Source organism: Gymnoscopelus microlampas, assembly GCF_963454915.1.
Source record: "Gymnoscopelus microlampas genome assembly, chromosome: 1".
Lineage (NCBI taxonomy): Eukaryota > Metazoa > Chordata > Actinopteri > Myctophiformes > Myctophidae > Gymnoscopelus > Gymnoscopelus microlampas.
In genome coordinates, this window is record NC_139962.1 from 14,942,269 (window position 1) to 14,968,592 (window position 26,324).

At 42.0% G+C, this 26,324-nt stretch overlaps 1 protein-coding gene across 2 annotated transcripts; it reads left to right on the forward strand.

Moving 5' to 3' along the window:
* The first annotated feature begins 2,108 nt into the window (after positions 1–2,108).
* LOC311033395 (SHC-transforming protein 1-like) lies at positions 2,109–16,067 on the forward strand. Of its 2 annotated transcripts, XM_084040904.1 has the most exons (14): positions 2,109–2,283; positions 2,520–2,591; positions 2,667–3,229; positions 4,073–4,143; positions 5,001–5,064; positions 7,289–7,408; positions 7,523–7,576; positions 8,988–9,039; positions 9,462–9,588; positions 10,384–10,567; positions 12,183–12,255; positions 13,865–13,940; positions 15,022–15,169; positions 15,282–16,067. In XM_084040904.1, the coding sequence occupies exons 2-14, from the start codon at positions 2,543–2,545 to the stop codon at positions 15,408–15,410; spliced, it is 1,710 nt and encodes a 569-aa protein (XP_083897030.1). In that variant the 5' UTR covers positions 2,109–2,283; positions 2,520–2,542; the 3' UTR covers positions 15,411–16,067. The 2 variants fall into 2 exon arrangements, with proteins under 2 accessions (XP_083897030.1, XP_083897031.1); XM_084040905.1 differs by lacking the exon at positions 2,109–2,283 and having other exon boundaries at positions 2,506–2,591.
* Positions 16,068–26,324: the final 10,257 nt, after the last annotated feature.

A 26,324-nucleotide genomic window follows, 5' to 3' on the forward strand; every position in this document is an offset into this window, starting at 1 on the left:
TATACTCCTCCTCCACTAGGAGGAGCCAATATATAGATTGTATGTACTGTCAGCTGTTATATAAGTCTGAAACATTCATATTATTGGTTTCCTAGGAAGCTCACATACTGTATGAACATCCATCTTTTATACATATGGTTTCAACTAGGAGGGTAAGTGATATTGTTTTGTTAAAATAAGTGTTAAATAGCTCTATATTATGATAGTACTCATTGCTATAGACTAGAGTGTTAGTTCAGTAACAGGGGTCTCCCTGTAAACAGAAAATGCATTTTTAGGTCAGAATACCAATTTGATCAGGAGAGAGAACTCACAGGATACAGATTAAACAAGTGAAAGTGTAAGTGATGACACAAAGAAGGGAGCAGACACAATTGGTACACTATAAAATAAAATTAAAGCTGATGAATGGGGTCTCTCCTGGCAACCCACCTGAAAATGTATTTTCTGCTTTTTAAAGGGCTGGGAGACCCTGTTACTGAACTAACACTCCATGGCAATTATTACTGTCCGAATATACTCCTTTAACCCTTTTAACAACTTTTATTTCTTTTTTTACTTGCTGCTATATATCAGTGGTTCTTAAACTTTTTCATGTCAAGGACCTCCCAAAATGATATGTATTTGGCCACGGACCCCCATCTGATTTTTTTTATTCCAGGTGCCCCCAGAAGCAAAGATTTGAGTTAAAAATGTATATATATATTCAAAGATTTGCATACATTTTCCGATTTTCTTAAAAAAAAAAAAAGCAGATCTACAAGCTCATAGCGCGGCACTCGGTGCTGCACTATGAGCTTGTAGATCTGCTATTTTTTAATAGCCCAAAGAAATCTTAAAATGACACACAGATGCGTTCCCGGTCTTAAAGGATTAATAATATGAGAACAGGTTTATTTACTTGTGGCATCTTTATGCTTTATTTTAGTTGGGTCATATCAGTATAGACTAGACTCGAGACAGGAACTAATGGCAGAGAGAGAAGAGGAGAGAGGCATGACTGGTCAGATTGGAACCTGGTCCTAATGATCTGTGCACTAACGAGCTGAGCCACCGCAGGCATCCAGGGGTTTCTTGTTAATTTAAGCTCTGAATAAGGGCTGTCACAAATGGCACAGGTCAGATATGACAAATAACTTAAATATACAAAGACTTTACTGACACATTTAATAATAGGCCTACTACGCTTTCAAGAACATGTAAAAAATAGCCGAAATAGCTACAACACGTGTTGTAAGCTTGTAGATTTGCTATTTCTGCTATTCTTGGAAAACATTTGAAAATGTATGTACATTTTTCAACATGGAAACGATTATGAAGATTATATGCAAAATAATTGCTATTGTGTAATAATTGTGACAGACCTAGCTCCGAATTTCGACTACTATATATATTATTAAAATGTATGTTGCTAAAATGTCTATCTGCCTACTTAGTGGTGTTGCAAAGAGGGAATATACGTCGCCTACATGTTAAGCGTGCAGCAACTGCATACCGTACTCTTCAGTGGGTGCTTAGCAGTTTGCGCTGATTGGGATCATGTCATACGGAAATGCAAATATCTTCGGCCCCTTCCTCTTATGCAGGACATTTGAATATCACATGTCTTAGGTGGCCTACACAAACAAAATGTCTATAGTCCATATGTCTTGTCCAATGTATATAGCCATCAATAAGCACTTAAGCAGTATTCTGAATAGCTTTAAGATGGGTCACTTCTTTAATGGGACAAGGCAAGCTAAATAATTCATTAATCTCATAGTGCAGAACAGCATCTCTGAAGTACTGAGAAAGCATTTGATGATAGAGTATAGAAACAGAGCATTCGCCTAGTAGCCTATACTGTATTGGCTCTGTGTGTGTGTGTGTGTGTGTGTGTGTGTGTGTGTGTGTGTGCGCTGCATGAGTCACCCTGCCCGGCTGTGATTGGGTGATAGTTTATAGGGGAAGGGAGGGAGGAAGAGTGCCTGAGGGGCCGTCTGTCAATCTATCTTCTGCCCCATTCACTCATCCTTCTGCATAGAGAGAGATTCTCATTCATAAAACGGAGGGAGTTCATTCATGAAACCTGCACAATTGGTCTTCACCTTGTAAAGGGAGAGGAAGAGAGTTAGCAAGGGGGGGAGTGTAGCAGAGAGCCTGGTGACAGAGGGACAGAGAGAGAGAGAGAGAGAGTCAGTAGGATGGTTGGACTTTATTCAGCACTGGCCTGACTGGATCACTCTGGACTGTAGACCCCACTGGACAGCACCCATCCCACCACTTTTATTCTGCCACACACAGGTGAGTGTTTTAATAGCCAACACTATTGCAATACAAAAAATTAAAAAACTGACTTTTTTATATATCAAAACCATTTTCAGGCAATATTGTCGATGAAGAGGGACTTTATTCATTACGCACATCTTTGCTTTCCTTTCCTTTGTTCCTGCCGTTTAGATGTTGAAGCCAAGTTTAGATTGAATAATACCACTTGGCCTGATTGTTTAAGTGGGTCATCCAATATCTATTTGTCCCAGCGTTCCTCAACAGGTCTCTGACTATGAGAGAGCAGACCCTGCCCAGGCTCAAAGGACAGACAGGACTACCAGGTATATAGCCTCATAATTAATGACAAATGAAAATCACAATCGGGTTTCTAACAATTCTTCTACGACTTTAAATAGGCATGCTGCAGCGTACTAAGTACAGCCGCCTGCGCAACGATTCTCTGACCTCTTTGGAAGACCGTCCTCAGGGACCACTGCCGCTGAAGGCTGACCTCTGCCTGAACCACAACTCTGCCCAGGTCAATTCCCGGACCGGCTCCGATCAGGGCACGTCCACCCTAAAGGGTTTCATCCCACGCATGGCCAACATCAAACTCCACAGCCCTGTCTCCTTACTGGGCTTGAGAGGACAGACACACAGACAGGGGGACGGAACCTCAGACGGACATGCCGGCAGACCCTCTCCCGGGACGGACTGGAGCTCGCAGCCTAATCAGAGACTCGGCGGTCGGACCTCCCTTCCTGCACCCCTGACCGCGCTCCACAGGCAGGGTCACCCTACGGTTCTACAGTGCACTAAGCGACCCATCACTTTGCATTGCATGGCCAGTCTCCCTTGGACTCCGGGATATCCCCTTCGCTTACACAGAGACTGCCTGCCTTGTTGGAAAACTTCCTCCAGAGCAAAGGAGAGCACTGCGATCGTGCCAGAAAGCAGAGTGGTTCATCGTCACATTAAGGTACCTACATACATACACGCGTACGCTCGCACAATGCTTATAAGCCCACCCCACCATGCACCAACAGGCTCAAGATGCCAATCTGAAATCTTACTTCACTTACTTCACCATATGTTAATCAAATTGCATGTATGGAGGCTGTACTAGAATATAGGAAAGTGCTCAGTGCTTATTCACTAAAGCCATAATAACGTTTTCACTTTAATCTGCCGTGTATATGGCATCACCTCTATGGTGTGATTCACATTGTCATTAGAGAGCTGAGTCAACAGAGCTAAAATCCTACACACACACACACACACACACACACACACACACACACTAGTACTAATACCCACACTGCCCCACACACTCGCCCCCTCCCTCTCAGACACAGCTTCCTGTGTGGGCAGTAGTGACTCATCCTGGCTCTGTGCTCCCCTCTAGATCTGCTTGCTACGTGTGTATGTACAGTACAGTATGTGTGCTGTGCGACTGTGTGCGTGCGTATCCGGTGACGGTACAAGCCCATGCAGTCCCAGAATGAGAGGGGTGTCTGTATGACCGATTAGCCACTTAAACCCTCTAGACTTAGTAAATTCTACACCAAATCTCTTGTAAGTTGTACATCTGCTATTGTTAGCTATGTTCCCTCAAGAATATGGATGCTGGGGTTCAAGTGAAAAAGCTCTATAGGCCAATAGGAGAGAGATGACCTAGAGACGGAGAGTATTCTTGTAGGAGACAGATTGCCTTAAACGTTCCTTTTTGGGGGGTGGTCTACATTCAACTAGGTGTTTGTGCCAGTTTGCAGAGTGTAACTATAGGTCTATGTCTGTTAAGTGGTCTTATGTTATGTTCCAGTACATGGGCAGTGTGGAGGTGACCCAGTCCATGAGGGCCCTGGACTTTGACACAAGAATGCAAGTCACACGGTAACATCATCTCTTTCAGTGTCTCTATACGTGCAATAAATGTATGAATCCATGCAGTTCAATTCTTAAGGATCACCAGGGAACTATGACTAAAGTCTAATTCATACTACGTTCGTCGTACGACATATACTTCTCCAAGGTCATGCCTCTCATTGAAAAAATATGATTTTCTTTTTTCCCTCACATTTTTCACTTCTGTTATTGTCGGCAAGTGACGCGGTAGTGCAACGAAGTATGAATTAAGCTCAACTGATACTCATATTTGTGGTGCTGATAGTAAGAGGAAAATCCTTTACCATATTTTAATCTTGTTCATTTATTTTGCTGGGAAAATCCTTTTGCGTACTTTAATCTTCGTCATTTATTTCGCTTTGGCAGATCTATAATTCGCAAATCAAGTTATAAGTGTATATATTATAATACAGAGCTTTCTGCTCATGTTTTGACATCATCATCCTGGATGCCAAACCTAGAAGTACACAACAACCTCTGTTCACAATATCACCACTGAATGATGGGCTGGAAAATTCAATTAGATGAATTTCCTCCAAATGATCTCTGGTAGTATAACAAGGAAGACCAGGAGAGAGAGATGAAGTGAGAGAGAGAGAGAGAGCGAGAGAGAGAGAGGGAGAGAGAGGATGTGCGACCAGGGTATCATCCTTCATCTGTAATTTGTTTTCAAGGAGGAGAAAAATAGTTGCTTCCTGGACAGAGATAATGCTACTTGTGTGTGTGTGAGAGAGTTCTTTGAGGACAACCATGTTAAGAATAGAAATAACTTTAATATAACTACATGTTCTTATGTGTGTGTTTGTGTGTACCTGTGTTCGCATGTGTTTGCGTATGATATGTAGAGAAGCAATCAGCAGACTGTGTGAAAGGACATCAGAAGCCAAGATAACAGCAAGAAAGAAAAAGGTATTGTATTGAGAGAGAGACACACACACACACACACACACACACACACACACACACACACACACACACACACACACACACACACACACACACACACACACACACACACACACACACACACACACACACACACACACACACACACACACACACACACACACTGATTGTTTGTTTGTTTGTTTGTTTGTCTGTTTGTTTGATTAATTGATTAATTAATTGATTGATTGATTGGAGGACAACGCACATGAGCATAGAAGACTTATTTTCGATGTGGTCCAACTCTTCTAAATAACTCTTCTATCAATTGGCATAACGACTAAATTGGGGAGAAAAAGGGCAAACAAATAATTTGCTACTCTAAATTTAGAAAAAAAAGAAAAAAAAAAGTTTGAAATCTTATTTACCAAACCTGCCTACCCATGATGTCACTGGTAGGCAGGTTTCTGAACTGTCCACAGCCCTCTTCTGAGACACAGAGTGATCTTATTAATAATAATAATAATTATATGAACAAAGGTTGAAAATGGCCAAATTGGCCCTTACATGGCTAAAACATATAATTATTAATAAATACAATTCCTTAATCTAGTCATTCCTTAATATAGTCAAAACAATCTACCTCGTGTAGGCCTGCCTACGATGTTTATCTGATTTCCCAATATAAAAGAAAGAGCGTGGGTGCCCGCTGGCCTAGCGGTCCAGGCTTATACCACATACTCTCGCATACCACATACTTTGCTGTCAGGCTCTAATGCCTCTCCCCTGCGTCTCTCTCTTTGTATTGTCCTGTCCTATCTACACTGTCAGTAAAGGCAGAAGAGCTCAAACAATATCTTGCCCCTTTACCAGTATTGACAGAATATGACAGTATTATCTTTATCCCTGGTGAAGACAATGCCATTGAAGCCTTGCTTTTAAATAAATAATAGATAATACATCTGAGCTACTGTACACGTGTGTGGCTGCTCTCTTTCTATGCCAGGGGAACAACCAGGAAATATGTGATAATGTTATTCTGTACTACTGTACCTGCATTCTTCTTTTTAGCTTCACTGACCTTCTATATACCAGGACCAGGAGCAAGTGTAATGACAGTGACACTGTATCAGTGCAGACACCAGCCAAGCCTAATGTCAAAATCCTCTTTTTAGCGATATACAGCAAACCAAAGCTTATACGTTTGGAAGCAATAGCCTGACCTGAGAGAGACTAATCCAGTCACTCCAAAATAACTGACACCGAGAAGTTACCAAGATCGTGTTACCTAGATCTAATCTTCCTTTTCAGTCCAAATACAATGTATTCAATTTGACCTAGGTGCAGTGACATCTTATAAATGAACCACAACTTATAAATGAACCACAACTTATTCCAGCTCCTTTCTCAATGTGTCCTCCAGAAGACCTGTAGAGTATCCCTTTCTGTCACTACTATAGGGCTGAATCATCTGCGTAAAGCATAAGTACAGTGTGCATTTCACTGCTGATATATCATTTACAACAATTAAGAGCAGAAGAGGTCCAAGTACGGACCCCTGAGGGACCGCACGCAATGACTCCTTTGGCTCAGATAGAGTACCTTGAATGTCACACCTCTGTTCTCGTGTGACCTCAACCACTTGTGCTGCTTTTTTTCCTGCCTCAACGTTTATTTTGTCAGCCATTTATATATTAAATAAAGCCTTGAGATGTTACACTCGACACTGCCCTGTTCACTCTCCGCAAGGTCAGCTTGTAGTGTTCCGAAGCCGGGTAAAGATGTCACCTGGGTTCAATGCTTGAACTGAACTCCTGAACGTGGTAACGGGTCTTATATTCTCTCCTCGAGAGATGCCACATCCTATTGCTGATGTCACTCTGTCCTCGATCTGTTCTCTCCAACACACACTGTGTTGGAGAGGATTCCACGCTATACCATACTGAAATACGAGATACCCATGCAAGGAGCAGAGTTGATGCGACCTATGTCATCCGAGACTGATGTCCTGGACAGTGCACGGAGACCAACATCACCTGAAGCTGATGCCATGAACAGAACACACCATTTAAGGACAAGCGAGGACACAGTGACATCAGCAGTATGATGTGGCACCTCTCGAGAAGAGAATAAGACCACATGAATACACAAAAGTAGCATTATCTCTGTCCAGGAAGCAACAGTTTTTCCCCTCCTTGAAACCAAATTACATATGAACATAAGATGACAGTGGTTTTGTCATTACCAGCCCACGGACAAGGAATCATCTGCTGTCCTGGGTCAAATCAACCTGCAGTTCTCTGGGAGCCAAGTCAACCTCACTGTGTCAACTGACAGTGTGGTTCTGACCACCGCCTGCTTATTACAGGTGACAGGTTCAGCTCCCTCATTTTGGACTCTAATAACGGTTAATCTATCATCGATTGACTGGAACACTGAGCTGAACCTCTCTGTCTCTCTGTCTGTTCTCTCTCTTTTTCAGACCATAGCCCACCACCCCATGCAGTCCATCTCGTTTGCCTCAGGAGGAGACCCAGTATGTTTATTTCTTTTAAAGCCTGATGTATACTCGGTTGTGCATCGTGTCTCGCACCGAAAATAGCAGATCTACAAGCTCACAACGGGTCGCACTCCAATGAATTGTTCTTATTACTGCTATTTTCGGTAGCCCCCCCGCGTAACAGAGTATGAATCAGGCATAAGTTCTAACATGCACAAACACATTACATGGCAGGGAGACAGACACACACACACATACGCACACACACACACACGCACACACACACACATAATTTAATTTAGTCTAATTACCGCTTGGTCGGCTTCCATCAGTGTGAGGTCGGGTTGTTTCCTGTTGACCTGTGCAGTTCACCTCCCTCCATAACTCTCTCCTCTTCTATACTTTGAATTTGTCATGTTCTGAAGTCACGTAGTATCCCACTGCATATCCCGTCCACCGCAACTGCATGACTATTGGACGTGATGGGAAAATGTTAACCTCAGTGTCTTGTATCTTCTCACAACCATCCAAGCATGGCTTTATTTTTTACCTTAACTTTACTGGACCCCCTTCTGTTGGAAGAATCAGAATCAGCTTTATTGTAACATCACAGGTCTGCATGTGTTAAGAAGTGGGTGACATTTTATTATTATTATTATTATTTTGTACTAGCTCCATCTGTAGTTTTCAGGAAAGGGAGGAAGAATTGAAGATAGGAGGAAGAGCCAGGAAAAAAACAAGGATAGAATCAGGTCACATAATCAAATGTTCTAATATGAGTAGAGTGAAAAATGTCCAACCTAAATCCTTAATATGTCTTTTATTTTAACTGAATTCTCCACTTGTGAAGTTATAACTCTGCAACAGCCCACAGATCTCTAGGGAGGATAACAGAGTGATGATTCTAAACGTCTCTGTGTACACTACACAGTAAACCAACAGTGTTCATTTAACTCTGAAGAGAGTACAAATGGCCCTGGTTAGAGTTATTTTAGTCTTGTTTTGGTACCCAAGGATTTTACCAACAGTACATTTTGACACATAGTAGGCAACACCATGCAATAATGTAGGTTGCTATGGCCTTTACACAAGGGAGATACTTCAAATGCATGTTTCTTCATTAAACCCCTGCCAGCCACCTTACAGCCATTAATCAAGAAGGTTATTAACTGTAATCATATACCAAAGCATTACTTACTTACTGTTACTCCATAAAAGCAAATAGCCACATGCACGCATGCACACACACGCACGCACGCACACACACACACACACACACACACACACACACACACACACACACACACACACACACACACACACACACACACACACACACACACACACACACACACACACACACACACACAATGCATAGTGCACACTTTTGATATTTGATTTCTTTGAATCATGCTTTTGTCTTCTTTTCTCTGAATCTGTTTCGTAGGACATGGCAGATTACATTGCTTATGTTGCCAAAGACCCTGTCAACCAGAGAGGTGGGGGATAGTTTTGTGCCTCTCCCTGTCTGTCACATTACACAATATACTGTCTGAACTGAATCACAGACAAAAGAAACCCTATGTTACTACTTTAACCACATGAACCCTAGCATCACTATTTTGGGCATGTCATAATAGGCAAACACTCTGAAAAAATAGGCAAACATTCGATGGAAATAGCAGATCTACTGTACAATCTCTGTAGATCAGCAATTTTTGGCAAAGAGATTTGGTGTAGAGAGAAAAATGGAGGGGACAAAGTATAGACCCCTGGAGGACTGCATAGGATTAAGTGGTCAAGTTTGCTCATTATCTTAATATCATAATTGATATGGAGCTCATTGGCGTTGGTTGTTGGACCTGCTGGTTTCATTATGCAGACATATGTTCATGTACTGTCTTCTCTCTGCTTCCCCCAGCATGTCACATCCTGGAGTGTCCCCATGGTCGGGCCTCAGAGGTTATCAACAGCATCGGTCAGGCCTTTGAGACACGCTTTCACCAGCTGCTCTGTCACGGTCCCTCTGTTCTAACTGCCATCCCAAGGTAAGCATGCTCTCCTTATCCTTGATGTCCACTCCAATGTTGATGTGCGAGTGCCAGTGTGTACACTGAGTGTTAAATTAAGTCTGACAGTGTAGAAATGGACCTTGATGTCAATTGTCTCAGAATTTAATTAACACGGGACAACCTAATAGCTGAATGGTTAGGGCATCAGCGTGTCCCCGGTGTGACCAGCTGGCTGGGCTGTTTGCTGTGTATGTGTGTGTGTCCCATTATAGTATGTAGAGTGTTTCGACCCTTAACCACTATATCTATATCTATATCTATATATATATCTCTGCTGTCCGGCAGGAACCAGCTAACTCCAAAATGTTAATTTTTCAGGAAATGAAAAAAGTGGTGTTAGGAGGCTTTGTTCATCATTGATAAGAACAGCTGAATGGACCTCCAAGCTTACAATGAGGCTGGAGGTCAAAAGGGGGTGGAGCCTGGAGTCTGCAAAACCAGCTAACTCCACCGGAGTTAGCTGGTTTGAGGATCCAATGGAGTTAGTTGGTTTAGTCAGAAGCGCTTTTTAATGCTTTTCATTGATTCAATATTTTTTTGGGGTGTTGCAAAAGCGTCAAAATGGAGTTAGCTGGTTTCTGCCGGACAGCAACGAATATATATATTGTGTGTGTGTGTATGTGCACAAGTTGGTTCTGAGGGGCCATCAAATAGCAAGGTACTGCTCAATATCAGCTATTGTAGGAAGCCTCTCAATTTGTACAAGGCATTCTTGTACTTCTGTTCATGTGGACATAAATAAATATCTCAAATGTGTGTGTGTGACCGCAGGTCAGCTCTAGAAATCAGTGCCTGGAGTCCAGGAAAGCCTATAAAGAAGTGTAGTGATCAGCAGGACAGCAAACACAGAAAGCACCATGACTATTACAATGACATCCCTGGAAAATTGCCACCTCCCGGCGGAATACGGGACATGCGCATCTCAAGTGGAGCAACTGAACAGGATGGATTGATGGTAACACTGATGAGTCAAGATGTTACTTGACAGTGAAAGATGTATTGCATTCAGGAGTTAACCACCTGAACCCTACTGACCCTATTTCGGGCATGTCATAATTGGGGAATGGGCAAAGAAATTTGGTGTAGAGGGGACAAAAGGAGGGAGCCGAGGACGGACACCTGGGGGACTCCAGTCAACGAAGTATATAGGGTTTAAGTGGTTAAAACAATCTAGAATCAACCATGCTCACAGGTCAACATGTTCTTTGTTTTATTTTCAAATGATCACTCATAAAGGAGGGAGGGGGGTAACCAAATTATACTGTGTTTCTTTAGAATATTTGGCAAAAATAGTTTTATGAGCATACTGTAAAAAAATATATAATTCAAGTCGTAATTCTCTATAATTTATTCAAAGGTTATGATTTCCCCCTTTTTTTTAATAATAAGCAATGTTTCAGTGATCTTATGACTCAGTCACATGGTTCCTCTCCAGCTCTAAATAGTGTGTTGTTCCATATCGGACATGATGCCAAAGCAGCCAAGCCTTTAGTGCATTTTGTTGTTTTGCTTTTACAGTGTCACATGAGCATTTTAAGACAACATCATCCAGCTTCGTGAGAGGGCAAAGATAACACCACAATGATGACAACGAGATTAGCTAGTTATTTTCCATAATAGTGCACTCGTCTAGCGTTACATCTACTGTAGTCTCTTATAAGATAATATGTCTGGGACAACCGAGCTCACTTTACCCCTGGCAGTGAAGATTATTTTTTTCCGTCTTATTGATCCTACACTGTACAATCCTGAGCATTATTTTTACTCTGAGAGTTACCGATCCATTTGTGTCCATTTGGTAACGCTCAGGATTTTACAGTGCAGGCTTCTTGTCCTTCCATAAGAATGAGTCATTATAAACCAAGATTGTGGGATATAATGGAGTTACTGTGGAAAGGATGTTCATATTCAATAACCCAGCTATACTCTAAAGCAGTGGCTCTGACACATTTTCATGTCAAGAACCCCCAGACCGATAAGTACTGTATTAGGCTGTGGACCCCCATTTGAAAAGATTTTGAGCCAGGGACCCCCATAAGAGAAGATGTTTTGTTGTTAGTTTATATTTGGTGCAGACGTACATGTGTATATCTAACTGTCTGTACGTGGGGAGATAACAGTGGAGAGAGAGTGAAACCTATAATATCTATAGTATACATTCTCTCTTTTAGCTGGTGAAATGATAGTGAAATTAAATTGCTCCTCATTTTGCTAGGGACCCCCTGGAACACCCCGAAGGACCCCTGGTCCTTCGGGGGGTTCCACACCCTGATGACGTCTAGAGCAGTGGTTCTCAAAGTGGGGTCCCCGGACCCCACTTTGAGAACCACTGCTCTAGACCTCATTAAGCAGGTCTGGAAAATCTAAGTAAAATGGAGAATGATTTATATCCTTATTTTTGAAGAGTGATAATCGCACAAACATTTAAAATCTAGGGCCACGTTGTTACAGTTGTACACCAACTGCTAGTGGGTATTTGACATGTTATAGTTGTGAAACACACACACGCACGCACGCACGCACGCACGCAGCTCTGTCTTGTGTGTATGACTCATCTGTTCTTCTTGCAGATATGTTCCTTTGAGCCTGTTTCACTGTATGAGAACTGCTCCATAGCTGATGACACTCTAGCTCCACCTGCAGGTAAACATTGGAACAATCATCAATATGTTGCCAGACTGTTATTAAGTGCATTAACTACTTTTTTGGACACACTGACTTATTTGTCAAACTTATTTGTCTCAAAGGTCAAATCAGCCTTCATGATTTTTGGGGGATAAACAATTACCTCATGAACATATACAGTTTGTGCAATATCACTTACATACTGGCCAAATGAAACACTTTAAAGCCTTTTTTTATCAGTTAATGTTTTTGCGTAGTTACTTAACTGTACGTGTATGTTTATGTAAACTACTGCACAGAAAGGCAAACCATTGTTTGGAGGTCCTGTTCTATATGAAAGATGAAAGAGGTTGGTGAATTTGGGGGTTACGAACTACCAGTTGACCTTGATTTAAAATAAATAGAAAAGGAGGTCACTTGACGACATGATACTGAGAGGACGGCAACGCACCTGGCTCCCCGCTCCCGTAAAACCATTTGTGCTTTTCACTCTGTTATTTGTTATTTAGGACAGTTTGGCGTAACTCATTCACTGCCATTGACGAGTCTGACGTGTTTTTTTCCAAAGCCCACACTGCCAATGACGTGTTTGACGTGTTTTGGTGTTTTCAGTGTTTACGCTAGATGGTGCTCTTCGCCAACCTATGAGTGATCCTATGACTTCCGGAGAAGAGTATACCCGGAAATTACGTGATCACAACAAACCCAGCCCCGTCCGATCTAATGTTAAAGAATTTAGAAAAATACATTTGTCTCTGCTTTCTTGTTTTTTTCTGCGTTTAATGGGGAGAACGAGCTATATTCAACAGATAACTAAAGAACGGAGGGTCGCGGTGACACGCTTTTTTTTCTCCGAAGGAAGCAGAGACACTCCTCCTTCTTTTGCGACACTGTGTGTCGATCGTCCGGGAGCGAAATATTCTGTGGCTCTTGAAAGGTTAGTAAAAATGCTCAAAAACTCTGGCAGTGGCTGATTTAGTTATTCATTTACTCTGGCAGTGAATGAGTTAATTTGATACGTTACCTAATAAGTCAACATACCGGTATGTCTAAAGGGAACTCAAGCCGCAACATTCCGAGAGAACCAACTTCCAAGAATAACACGGGGTGAAGTTTCGCCGACAGGAAGTCATGGCAAACAAATCTAATTTGCTGATGATATTTTACTATTTGTCTCCAGTCCAGAGACTTCTGTCCCTGCCATCCTGTAAGTAATTGACTCCTTTGGCCCTGAAGTCTATAGGATAGCTCAGGGTGGAGGAGCGAATTTCCCATCTTTCATTGTGTTTAGTGTTCAAGATCCTAATTGCAAAGTTCCGCTTGGGTACTCCACCAGGGGGAGTTATGTTGACCTCGTTCCCCCCAGATTTATGAAACTTAAGGATAAGAATGCTTTTTTACTCAGGAGAATGCCCTAACAGTAACAACAGATCGAAAATCCCTACATTCCCTACCAAAATGTAAAATTGATCTTGAATCATGGCTCACCTACACACAAATCTTGTTTCTTTTGTCTTGACGATACATATTGTCACATTTAATATTGTGACATATTGTGGCAAGATATATTTTGACCATTGGTGTAATTTTGTTCCTGCTCTCTTTCTTTCTACTGTATCTACATCAGAGACAGGGCTGTCGGACATCATCAGTGTTGAACAGTGTGTGACCCAGCTCAAGGAGGAAGGCTGGTTCCATGGCAGGTGGATGCTCATTGATTTCATTTAGTTAATCTACAGTACATAACCAAACATATTATGTCTGTCATCATCATCACCGATGTCCCCCTTAAAGGCCCTTGTACACAGAGTCTGATTCTTTCTCACACACACACACACACACACACACACACACACACACACACACACACACACACACACACACACACACACACACACACACACACACACACACACACACACACACACACACACACACACACACACACACACACACACACACACACACACAAACACAGTCTTCTCAATGACCTCTTGCACGAAATTGCAATCTGATGAGTGACTGCAACGGTCCATAATTTTTTCAATCATATCCAGTTTGATTCCTGCATTTTTTCAGATGCGTTAAAACGTATTGATCAATAAAAAAATCCCATCATACACTGTGTGCAAGGGCCTTAAAGGGATGTTTCACTTTCAAACATGTTTGAGGTCATTTTAACGTCAAATAAATTGAAAAAACACAGCCCCATCATGTATTAGAAGGCATCAGTCATCAGAACCAAGGACGGGTGTTTTCAATGAATCTAACAAGTGGAGTTTGAAGTTACAATGGGTTTATAAAGGAAGGGGGCGTGTCTGATAAAATTAATATCAAATATCTAAATACTGAATCAAGCAACATAAAAACTGTTTGGGGTGCTCACAAAACCCAGAGTAGACATTAAAATGACCCCAAACATGTTTGAAAGTGAAATAACCTTTTGTCTGATTTATATTTTTGTATGACGTTGTTGCCTGCCAAAAATAGCCGTTGTGAGCTTGTAGAGGGACTATTTTCAGGGAGGGACACCGTTATATTACACAGTATAAATTAAGCATCACGTAAGGGGGTAGAACGGCCCGCTGGGAATCGCAAGGTCGTCGGCTTGCCCAGTCTACATGTTGAAGTGTCCCTAAGACACTTAACCCCTCCAGCTCCCCTGTGTGCTCATCCGAGCCATCTGAATAGCCATATGCTGGGAAAATGCAGAAAAGTAATTTCTCCTCCGACAGGGATCAGTAAACACAATTTTCTCATCTTGTCTGCTCATTTCATCCCAAGGCTAAGCAGAGAGCAGGCAGAGCTGCTCCTCTGCTGTAGTGGAGACTTCCTGGTAAGAGAGAGCAGCTCTGCGTCCGGACAATACGTACTCAGTGGCATGGAGGGAGCCACCGTGAGACACCTACTGCTGGTCGATCCACACGGACAGGTACTATGTGTGTGTGTGTCTGCCTGCTGTTTACATGTGTTCTTCTTGTACTCGTGCAATAAGCAGGCAGAGGTTTCTAAATGCAGGCGTTACTCTGTGTGTTTGTGTTTAGGTACGAACCTGTGACCAGGTCTTCCTGAGTGTCGGTCACCTGGTGCGTTTCCACATGGAGAGTCAGGTGCCCATTGTCTCTGGAACCAGCGAGCTGTGTCTGAGACAGCCCATCCTGCAGAGACACTGACACTGTCTGTGTACAGCTAGACTCGGACACCACTGGACCGATTGGCGTGAAACTTTGCATGCACACCCATTTGCACATGCCACAAATCATGAGCGTCCAATCTGCCCTAAATTTGGATCACACATTGAAACAAGGGTTTTCCTACGCAATACCGTTCGCCTGTAATTGCCTTCACAAAAAAAGAAGGGGCAAAAAAAGAAGAAACCATATATATCATGAACGCAACATCGAATCGTATCCAAATTGGAATCACATGTTGAGGGAGATGTCACCTCCAAAACAGTTGCATTGTCTGTTGTACAACGTCTGTCCCCCCCCGCAGCTTCCTAGTGTCCTGACAGCTGCACCCCAGACACAGCCCATAGTGTAGGCAACCTTAAGCCTGGCGGAGGTCTGCACTCCAAGGAGCGCACCTTTCTAGACAGATATCTGCATTCATATGCAGATATCTGTATATCTGTTATTGTACCTGGTTGAGAACTGATTTATTTTTTAATCACGGTCATCTCTGTTTGGATTTCAACTGCACGTTGACCGCTACCCCCCTTATTCCTCTTTTTGTTCCCCTCTATCTGATCTCATCTCACTGCTAAGCCGCCAGAATCATAGACTAAAGGATAATTTTGTTTATTTATTCATTCTTGGTTATTAGACAGCCTCTACACACTGATACACTCTCAAATACAGTATTCAAATAGCAATGTTTTGTTCCTAATAAATGATAATTAAATATGTATTCAGCATTTCTTTTTAATGGGTGGCTGGCAGCAAGGGTTTGCCATTTCATTTAACACTTGCTTGATGGTTGCCCATCGTACCTGATGATGACCATCTTCTCCAATATGTTTTCAAAAATTGAATGTGTTGTGAGCTTGTAGATCTGCTACATTTGAAAATGTCTGAAAATGGTAGATTCTTTTTTGCCTATAATGACATGCACAAAATAGGGATGCCAAGTTAAAGGTTGTTACAAATCGGGACACATCAGCTGCATAAATGCCGATAACGATAGTAAAATGATGGCCGATGAATCAGTCCTTTGGGGGCTGAATATTTAAATCCAAGATCCACAGTTGCAGTTGCATACTGGGCATGTAAAATGGGTGTTGGGGGAGGGGTCTTTGCGAGCATTCCTCTTTGTACACTTTTCTACAGGTTGTTACAAGCGCTGGACCTGGTTTTATATATTCCCAATCCTGTGAAGAGTGAAAGTGCCAGAGAGGGTCCAGCAGGAAGAAAATTCCTCCAATGAAGAGGGGTTGACCTGTCCCAGTCCCCTGAGTTGGTGGTGGCTCAGGGCTGCAGCTGCCTGCCTGTTCCAGAACCTCTGCGTGTGGCACTATGTCCTTCCAAGCGATGCCTAGGATCTTCTGGATATGGAAGGCCTCCAGGCTTCTGAGAGGGTGGCTGTATAGATGATCCATGCCTCACATCCATACAGTAAAGTGGAGATGCATACTGCTCACTCGCTCGCTCGCTCACTCGCTCGCTCGCTCACTCACTCACTCACTCACTCACTCACTCACTCACTCACTCCTATCAATCCTATCCCTATCCCTCACCCTTAACCAAACCATACATGCTTAATCCTAACCCTAAATCAACCTGAATCTTATCGTAATTTTAACCCCTAGCTTTTTAACCATGTAAATGACCCTTTTGCTCATGGGGACCAGAACGATGTTCCTTAATTTTTTATGGTTTTTGGTCCCCGCGTATTTTGTAAAACATGATACACATATACACACACATATCTGCACTAAACCAAAATGACAGTGGTTTGGTCATTGGCAGCCTGTATACAAGGAATCATCTGCTGTCCTTGGTCAACTCGACCTGCAGTTCTCTGGGAGCTGTGTCCACTAACAGTGTGGTTCAAACCACAGTCTGACTGGTTCAACTCTCATAAATCACCATAAAACCATAAAAATAGAACTGCATGACCTTACAAGAAATTAATTAAGTTAGATCTCTCTCCCTTTTTGACAGACATATTGACTACAATGCGATTCATTGAGCCACACATCTAATCTGCTGTATATCAGGTCATTGTGGCTTTATAGATATTTTACTCAGGGTAATATAACATATTAAAACATTGTGGTTTTATAGACACTTTAATCTGACAGGGTAATAACAAAATAAACCAGTGATGGTTGTGTGGCCGTCGATATTATTGAAATGAAGACAGTTAGAATATGACAGGCAGTCTCTCTCTCTCTCAAAATAATAGCAATCATAATGAATATGGTATATTTTCAAAATACGTGTCACAAATTGCTTTACACTATTAAATTCACGACACAACACGTTATAAAATATTACCAAAAAGTTGCATTTGAGAAGAGCAGGTACAAAATAAAGTAGAAGGAAAGAAAATTTCATTTGATCAGTTTGTGATAGTTCAAGGAGTTGTATGTGACTATTCTTACCCCAATAATGTAAAAAGGAAAACAGAAATAAACCAGAAATCACAACTTGTTCTTATCCATTTTGACCATTTATAATAATAATCCATCCAATTTATATAGTGCTTTTCTGGGTACTCAAAGTCGCTTTACAAAACAAACAGAAACAACTTTATTAAGAAAATAACTAGTTAAAAGGATAAAAACTAAGCAAACAAAATCATTGACAAAGGGGAGATTGGAATTAGGTGGGGGAATGCAAGTTTGAAGAGGTGGGTTTAAATGAAGCAAAGGTGGGGGCAGCTTTTATTTGAGCTGGGAGTGAGTTCCAAAGGGAGGGGAAACTGAGAGCCCTGTCACCCCAGGTTCATCGCTTTGTCTTGGGAACCACCAGGAGGTTGGCATCACCAGACCTGAGGGAGCGGGAGGGGCAGAGGTCAGAGAGGTATGGGGGTGCTTGTTGAGGGCCTTGTAGGCGTTGAGCAGTATTTTGAAGTCTATTCTGTGTTTTACTGGGAGCCAGTGAAGGTCGTGGAGGACTGGTGTGATGTGGTCTCTGAATCGGGTTCTGGTGAGCAGGCAGGCAGCAGAGTTTTACACATACTGTAGTTTCTTGAGGACTTTGGAGATGGCACCGTATAGGAGGCTATTGCAGTAGTCGAGTCAGGATGTGATGAAGACGTGAAAATTAGCAGTCTACTGTATAAAGTTAGAGCTTTGCCATTAGATATAATCATTCCCCTGCTCCTTCTACCGTGGGCTTGCTTCCAGTGGGGAGACCTGATGACATCAATCTTACTGAACTTGATTGCATAGTGACATTTTTATTCCAATATTTTCAGCCACTAGATGGTGGAATTGTCATTATGAAGGTATTTTTCTTGCTGTAGGGCACACATACAAGTTTACTTGACTGGCGAATAAGAGTAAAATGAATGCTCAACTAACTATAAAATATTATGCTTTTTATTTATATTTATATGATTTGATGCCTTAATTTAATATTCTATTTTGACATATCCTGGATTTAAAATGACCTAAATTGCCTCACTGTAAAATCCTTTGTTGTAAAAAAGGGAAGTTGAAATTAAACAAGACCGGGATGAACTCTCATTTACAGCTGGCTATCCTATATGTAGATTTTCCATTTTCGTTATAGTATCTATAAATGCACAGAATCTCTGTCAGTCTGTGTGTGTCTGTCTCCCGCATATCTCGAGAACCATCTGACCAAACAACTTCAAACTTTGTGTGTGTATTGCAGAGGATATCATGTGAGATCCGAGGGTATCATGTGCCAAATGCAAAGTCGGTCGGACCAGCGGTTTCAAATTCAAATATCTCTGTCTGTCTGTCTGTCTGTCTGTCTGTCTGTCTGTACCTTTTATGACCATATATGGAGATCCCTGCTGTCATCAATATGACATCATATCAGGCCCCGTGTCATGGGGGGGGCGTGAAGGGCGATGGCCCCTCAACCGGACCATCTCGCCCCCTAAGTCAATACTGCCAGTTAAAAAAAAAAACCTTCCGGTAATTTTTAAATAAATAGCGTTTCGGCGTCAAGCCTTCCTCAGCGTGTTAAGAAAGTGGTCAGTGGACTTCAGCTGCTGTCGGTAAACCCCCGTACGTTACCCCCCCGCCCCGTTGTCGGCTAGCGCCGGGCCTGCGTCATTCGACTGACATCATAGACTGGCCTTGAAGAGCTAAGATAATGGGTACTGCACTAAGTAGCTGTAGACAGGTAGACTGCTGACAATGGTTACAATGGGTATTGTATAATCAGAGGGGCATGCATTCCCTACGGGCATCGTTCCCAATGGGCTTCGATCGATCGGCCTAGTTTTAGATTTTTTTGGAAATTTGTATTTTTCTTGCCCTCAATTGGTTAGATGAATTGTTGCAGCCCATCATCACCGAAACTCACTACCACTCAACTACAAAATTTTACAACACTATTAGTATTAATAATATATATAAAGACTAGAATAAAGACAATGATTACAGTTAAGCAAACTAAACGATAGTTTTGTCTGGATTCATTGGAAAGGTATGTGCAATTACTCATGGGAGAAGTAGTTCCTTCACTCTTGAAATATGTACACAGTCTTCTACCGTTGCCTTTTTTTTGCATTTTACAAATATTTTTATGAACAGAATCAAATGTTTTATGGTCATGATTCACCAGGAGCCTGGTTGGCTTGATTCCAGGCTTAAAACACTTAATAAAAGGATTTCCATGAAACATTCATGAAAAAATTAATGGAATTTCTATCTGCGCTGGTGAAAAACATTGCGGCCATTACACTCTATACTATGCCATTTTAATGCATTGTAACATCCCATCCGCAAAAACTAGCCTACATGGCAAAATAGGGCACAGCTCTTCACGACAGCTGTCCTTCAGCCATCTGTAAAACCCACACACACCTAAAGCTCCAAGCTAGAATGATAGTTTGTAAGATCAACCGTGGTCAACTTTAGTTCCACTTCAAATTGTTAATTATTTCATGAAACAAAAGAGGATGAACAGTATTAATATTGAACGCTTAGACACGATTCTCTGTGCTCAGTGAGTCTGCCACTCTGAGATTCTAGGGAAAGTAAAGATGACTGTGTGCTAAAAGTATGTTGTTGACTGTTTTTGGGTTGTGTCCCTGGCCTCCTCTGAGAGAGAATCTTGGAGGGTCTCACCCACATTAATCACCCTCTGCACGGCGCAGATTGTCAGATTGGGGTCAGGGAACCGCTGACACATGACAAGGAGCTTTGCTAAAGGAACTATACAGAATAGATAAGAACTGATACTGGAGGAGAACTACCGTAATTATCCCACAGCTGTAGATCTTTCTGTTGTCTGTTCAGATACCCGTGACAAATCTAATCAGTGGAGCTCTGAACATGCACTTTTCAGTTTCCCACGATCCCTAATTAATGAGAAGGAACAATCACAGAATTCCTTGTGTGTTCATTTGCTTTAATAGACAGGGATTCAAAAACGATTAGCCTTTGTTTGGTATTCATACTGTAGTGTTTACACCAGCACTGATTCAATGCCAACTCAGATTTATTTTTGGACATCACACTAATACAGGCTACTGATTATACTTACTCTCACATGCAGATGCCGAAGACCCAAGAGACACTGGGAATATAAAGGTTACCTGAAGCCCAACCCCTCCCCTCCACAACTGCCAACCACATTACCCATAACATCTGACATACAAGGTGTCACTAGAATAGTTATGACAGCCCTTGAGTGATTGGCAGGTTGGCACTCCACCCAACTATCTCTAGTTGCACGCTAGCCTATCGCTAATTCTACTGAAGCAGCTCTGACTCAGGATTATCAATATTTAGATATTTTCAGAATCAGCCCACACATCTAAACCAGAGTAGGGATACATGTGGTGGTTGTGAGAGAAAGTGTTGGCTCACCACAACGATAAGCATGGATAATTATACTCATGAGTGATGAAAATAAATGATCATCATTCCAGTGCAGTTATTTTTCTTACCTCCCTCCCTTCCCTCCCTCTAGACAGATTTGATCAGTCGCTGAGTCACACGCCGGCCTCACCCAAACAGACTCCCTAAGAACAACAATGACCTAGTGTGTGATGCCAGTCTCACACACACACACACGCACGCACGCACGCACGCACGCGCGCACGCACACGCACACACACACACACACCGCCTGCTGACGGTCATATGCTGTCAAACCTGCTGTGAGGTCATCATTTGAACTCTAACAGCACGTTCATTAGCTCAGAGGAGTACTCAGCAAAGAGGTGGTTGATAATGCCTCAGGCAACAGTTTGGGGAATAAAAAATACATTTTAAAATGTTTTTTTTTAATCTGGAACAGTGAATAGGGAACAATTACTGTTACTGATTACTGACTAGAAATGTTGAAGAATAAATAAATGGAATAATCAGTAACTGATTAGTGGTTAGATTTGTGGCACTCAAGAAATATGTGTTCATGGTAAAAAATAAACAAAACAAAACACCAGACAACAGCTGCATCATTCTGTTTCTGCCTCCATGCAGTTTTGTTTTTGTGAGCATAGGCAGCTTTAAGAAATTGCGATGAGGTCATATAAACTAAAAGGTCACCATCATTGCTCCTCTAGCCATGCCATGGTGCCTTACTGCATTTCACAGCCACTAAAACTGCATGTGCTCTGCGGATGCCAGGTACAGTACTGTATGTTCGCCCTGTAACAAACGGATCAGCTGCACATGGACTTCTGTTACTCTGCTGGGTGAAGAAATATGCAATTATTGCATTGTTTCACCTATATTTTCTTATTGTGTCAAGGCAGATACATGCTAGAACACAGAATCCAATGTTTTTCATTCTGGAAAAAAAAAAGTTTAATGCCCCTTTTTACAGTAATACCCCCGCGGTTTGATGTGAACATGAATGGTTCCAATCTGAGAGTTTCTGAGCCTAAATGTAATAGACCATAGACTTGGAGTTATACATCATTATAACTTTCTTACAGAACAAAATCTAAAAGCGCCACATCTTTTTGAACAAAATATTGTTACTCCTGTAACAGGCAATAAGAAAGTTGTGCTCCTCAGACAGCAGGTCTCCGCCAGGGTGGGTTGCTTAGCCAGGGCCCGTGAAATGTAGAAGAAAGTCATCGCCAATTGGAATGGAATCTGAAAAGTCTGACCATGGGGTGTGGATTAACCCTTCGTGGTGCCCGGTGCCACGACCGCTTTAGCGCTCCTTCTGCAGCCATTTCTTCAAAATTCCGGCGCCGATAGTTGAGTCTTCTTTCACTTTTGCCCCGCCGTTTGGTGCCCCCCCCAAGGTTGGTGCCCTGTGCTGCAGCACCTAAAGCCATTGCATTAAAGGTAGGGTAAGTGATATTTTTTGGTTAAAACAAAAAGTATTTTGTTAAAAGGTTAAAATACTGTATTCTGATAGTAATCATTGCTATAGAGTGTTTTTTCAGTAACAGATGTCTCCCTGTCTCTCCAGCTCTTTAATAAACAGAAAATACATTTTTCGGTAGGTGTCAAAATCTCAGCCAATCAGGAGAAAGTACCCATTTTTAAGCTTAATTTGTATAGTGTTCCAGTTCCAATTTTGTCTGCTCATTTCTTAGTGTCATCACTTCCAATTTCACTTGTTTAATCTGTATCCTGATTGAGTTCTCTGTCCTGGTTGAATACATTTGGAAATGAAACTGAAACTAAAACGAAAATGCATTTTCTGTTTAATAAAGAGGTGGAGAGACAAGGAGACTCCTAATACTGAACAAACTCTCTATAGCAATGAGTACTATCAGAATATAGAGCTATTTAACAATTATTTTAACCAACGCAAACCACTTACCCAACCTTTAAGCCTGCACTGATTCTGACTGATACATCTTGATTGCATGCACCACCATGAGGTTCTTCCATGGCCTACTGGGAGTGTGAGTGCCAACAGTGCCGGAGATTTGCTGCTCACAGACACATGTATATAGATGGACAGACGGACACACGGACGGACAGGGGCGAAAACACTATGTCCAGCCTTCGGCGGTCTGGCCTGGCGGAGACAACAAGTGATAAGTTATGACAAATACATTTGTCTCCATCACTGAAATGTTTCCAATTTGTCATGACACAAATATTTTCTCCCAACTTAACAGTAAGCATCACAGGACCGTTATAGACTGTAGATTATGAGGTGGTTAGAGTAAACATCCTCGGATCACAGAAGTCATTACTGGAGACAGTGAAAAATGCCTGCAGCTGAAGCTACACACTTTACCTTAATCGCCACAGCCATGTGTTGTGCATTCGTCAGATTAAATCTGCACACCAAATAGCTAGAGGAAGGATTTTTATTTACTGCTGTAAATAAAAATCCTTTCATTTGACAAGTTATCTCTTGATCCAGCTTGATCCTATTGGGAATTGGGATGTGCTTTTGTAAACACAGCCCTAATAGACTCCTAATGTGACACCTAAATTCCCTCTGAGGATCAATAAAGTACCTACATACCTAATAGTGGAAAGTATAAAGTGCATTTATGCATGTACTGTACTTAAGTACAGTGAGGTACTTTTACTTTAGGCATTTCCACATTCTGATATTTTATACTTCTACTCCACTATCTCATAGGCAAATATTGTACTGTTTGCAACACTACAATATTTGACAGCTTTAGTTACTAATTACTTTGCTAGTTACTTTGAGTAATATATGGGCTTACCCATATATGGGCATATCGGTCGGATCGGCGGATCTGGACAACCGGATCTCTGTATAGGCCTATATGGGCGTAGCAGCCTATTTGACCATCTCGACACTCGCTTGGCTCGATCGTCTACGACGTACGCACACGCCAAGTTTGAAGTCGGTCAGGCGGGTGGTTCTTGAGATCTGAACTACAAAAATTACCTTAGGATCAACTATTTGTAACCATTGTATTCCAAAAATGTTGCCTATAAGTCATAATAAATTATACAGAAATCAGGGTTGTGTCATTTTGCCGTATATGGGGGTAGGTTTGTTAAGCTAATAGGCAGGGTTATCACACTAAGATATAAACTAGAGACATGTAGGATTAGCCCCTGGACTAATTGTGGTATTGCTATTTTTACTTCAGTAAAATAAAAAGTTGCCTGCTGCTTCCACCACTGCCCCTAATAGAGGTAATGATGATGATGCATTATTAGCATTGTAGTTCAGACACAAAAGATGAAAGGTAAAGAAATGTGGCTCTTTTGAGTGCTTTTAAATGAGAGTGAACGCTTGCTTTTGTCTTTAACACACACACACACACACACACACACACACACACACACACACACACACACACACACACACACACACACACACACACAAAAGTGTTCCCAGACCCCGAAGCACTGTGACGAACAATTAAAGTCATAAACAGCAGCCAGAGTGCAGCAGCGTGAAATTGTTCCTCATTTCAATGTTATCAGAGTCACACAGAGTTCAGCCCTGACCTGCATGGGAGGAAGCACATAAGCATTTGCTATATTGGGCCATGCTGCTGTGTTGTTGTTATGCATCTACTGTACATGTCTCTGCCAGAGGTGAAACAGAGAAGGAGTGAAAAGGCTTCAATGAGGTTCGCACCTGTTTCAGCACTATTTCTGGTCCTGGTCCTACAGTAGGACTCCTGTATGTTCCTCTTTCCTCCTTGTTGTACGGGAATCAGTGACGACGTGTCTTAGAGAGGATCAAACCACACTGCATACCGGACAGAGTCGACGCAGTCTACTATGGCACTTGTTTACCCAAAGGCTTAGCGGCGGAAAGAAATACCGGCACTCAAGTTTAATATCATTTGAACAGAGCACCGAAGTCTGACGTAATTTATGCATCCTACCTGGGTCACGTTTTTCCCCCGCCGTTCGGAACCCCCATAAACGTGTTTAATATCGCGTCAAATAAGAACTGTGTTCCCAAAATAAACAAATGAACCTGGCGGTTTTACTCATATGGATATGAAGCATCAACTGACGGTGAGAAAACACTAATGTTACTTCCGCCGAATTAGTTACATTTTCGCCAGAAACGGACAGTTTCAAATATGAGTGACTGACTATCATAAACGATACAGAGACATCTCCCCTGACAATATCGCCAAGACAGTTTGTTTATATTGTTGGACCACAATTCTTATATGAGACGATTCTATGATGACCCAATGTTATTCTCCATAGAGATATTACTTTACGACCCAGGGGATGAACGAGTGACGTCAGGACTTCTGTACTCTGACAAGGACAGTAGGCCACTCTCCAGATCATCAGGCCCCTTGTGGGCCTCCACTGTGAACAGAGTAGGCATCCGGTTGTATATTCTGTTTGTTTGAAACATTCTGTTGACCATGCACTGTAGAATCCTTGCATTGTGCATTAACCACTTGCAAACTGGCTTGACAACCCTATTTTGGGCATGTCAGGTGCAAACGTTTTCAAGAGAATTCCCAAACCCCATTTGATTATCTTAATTCTCTTGGAATTTCATTAAAAAATATATATTCAAAAAACCTCTAATAGTGAAAATAGATCTACAAGCTCACACATTGTGAGATTGTAGATCGTCTATTTTCGCTATCCGTTATACGATGAAGTATAAAAGGACTTAAAGGCAACTATCCTCAGTATTATCGGTGAATGCTGGTATTTCCTTCTACTACTGGAGTCATCCAGGCCGTGCACCCAGCGAGAGTTTGAGTTGTGCTCTCACATGCAACATAATTGACCTCAGGCGTAGCCACAGTTTTTGACCTCAGCCCTATATCCCTGGCTCGGCTCGCCTCGTCTCCAGAGTGTTGGTGGGTGTGTGCACACTGTTGCGGGATATCTCTTGGGGCACAGGGGATCCCCTCACACACAATCACACACATCAATGCTTTTCCTTTGATGGTGCCATGGATCAGAGGAAATGATAAGTCCTCAAAACTAAATAAGTCGAGTTATTTTACAGTCTCCCAAAGTCCACCTTTCCACT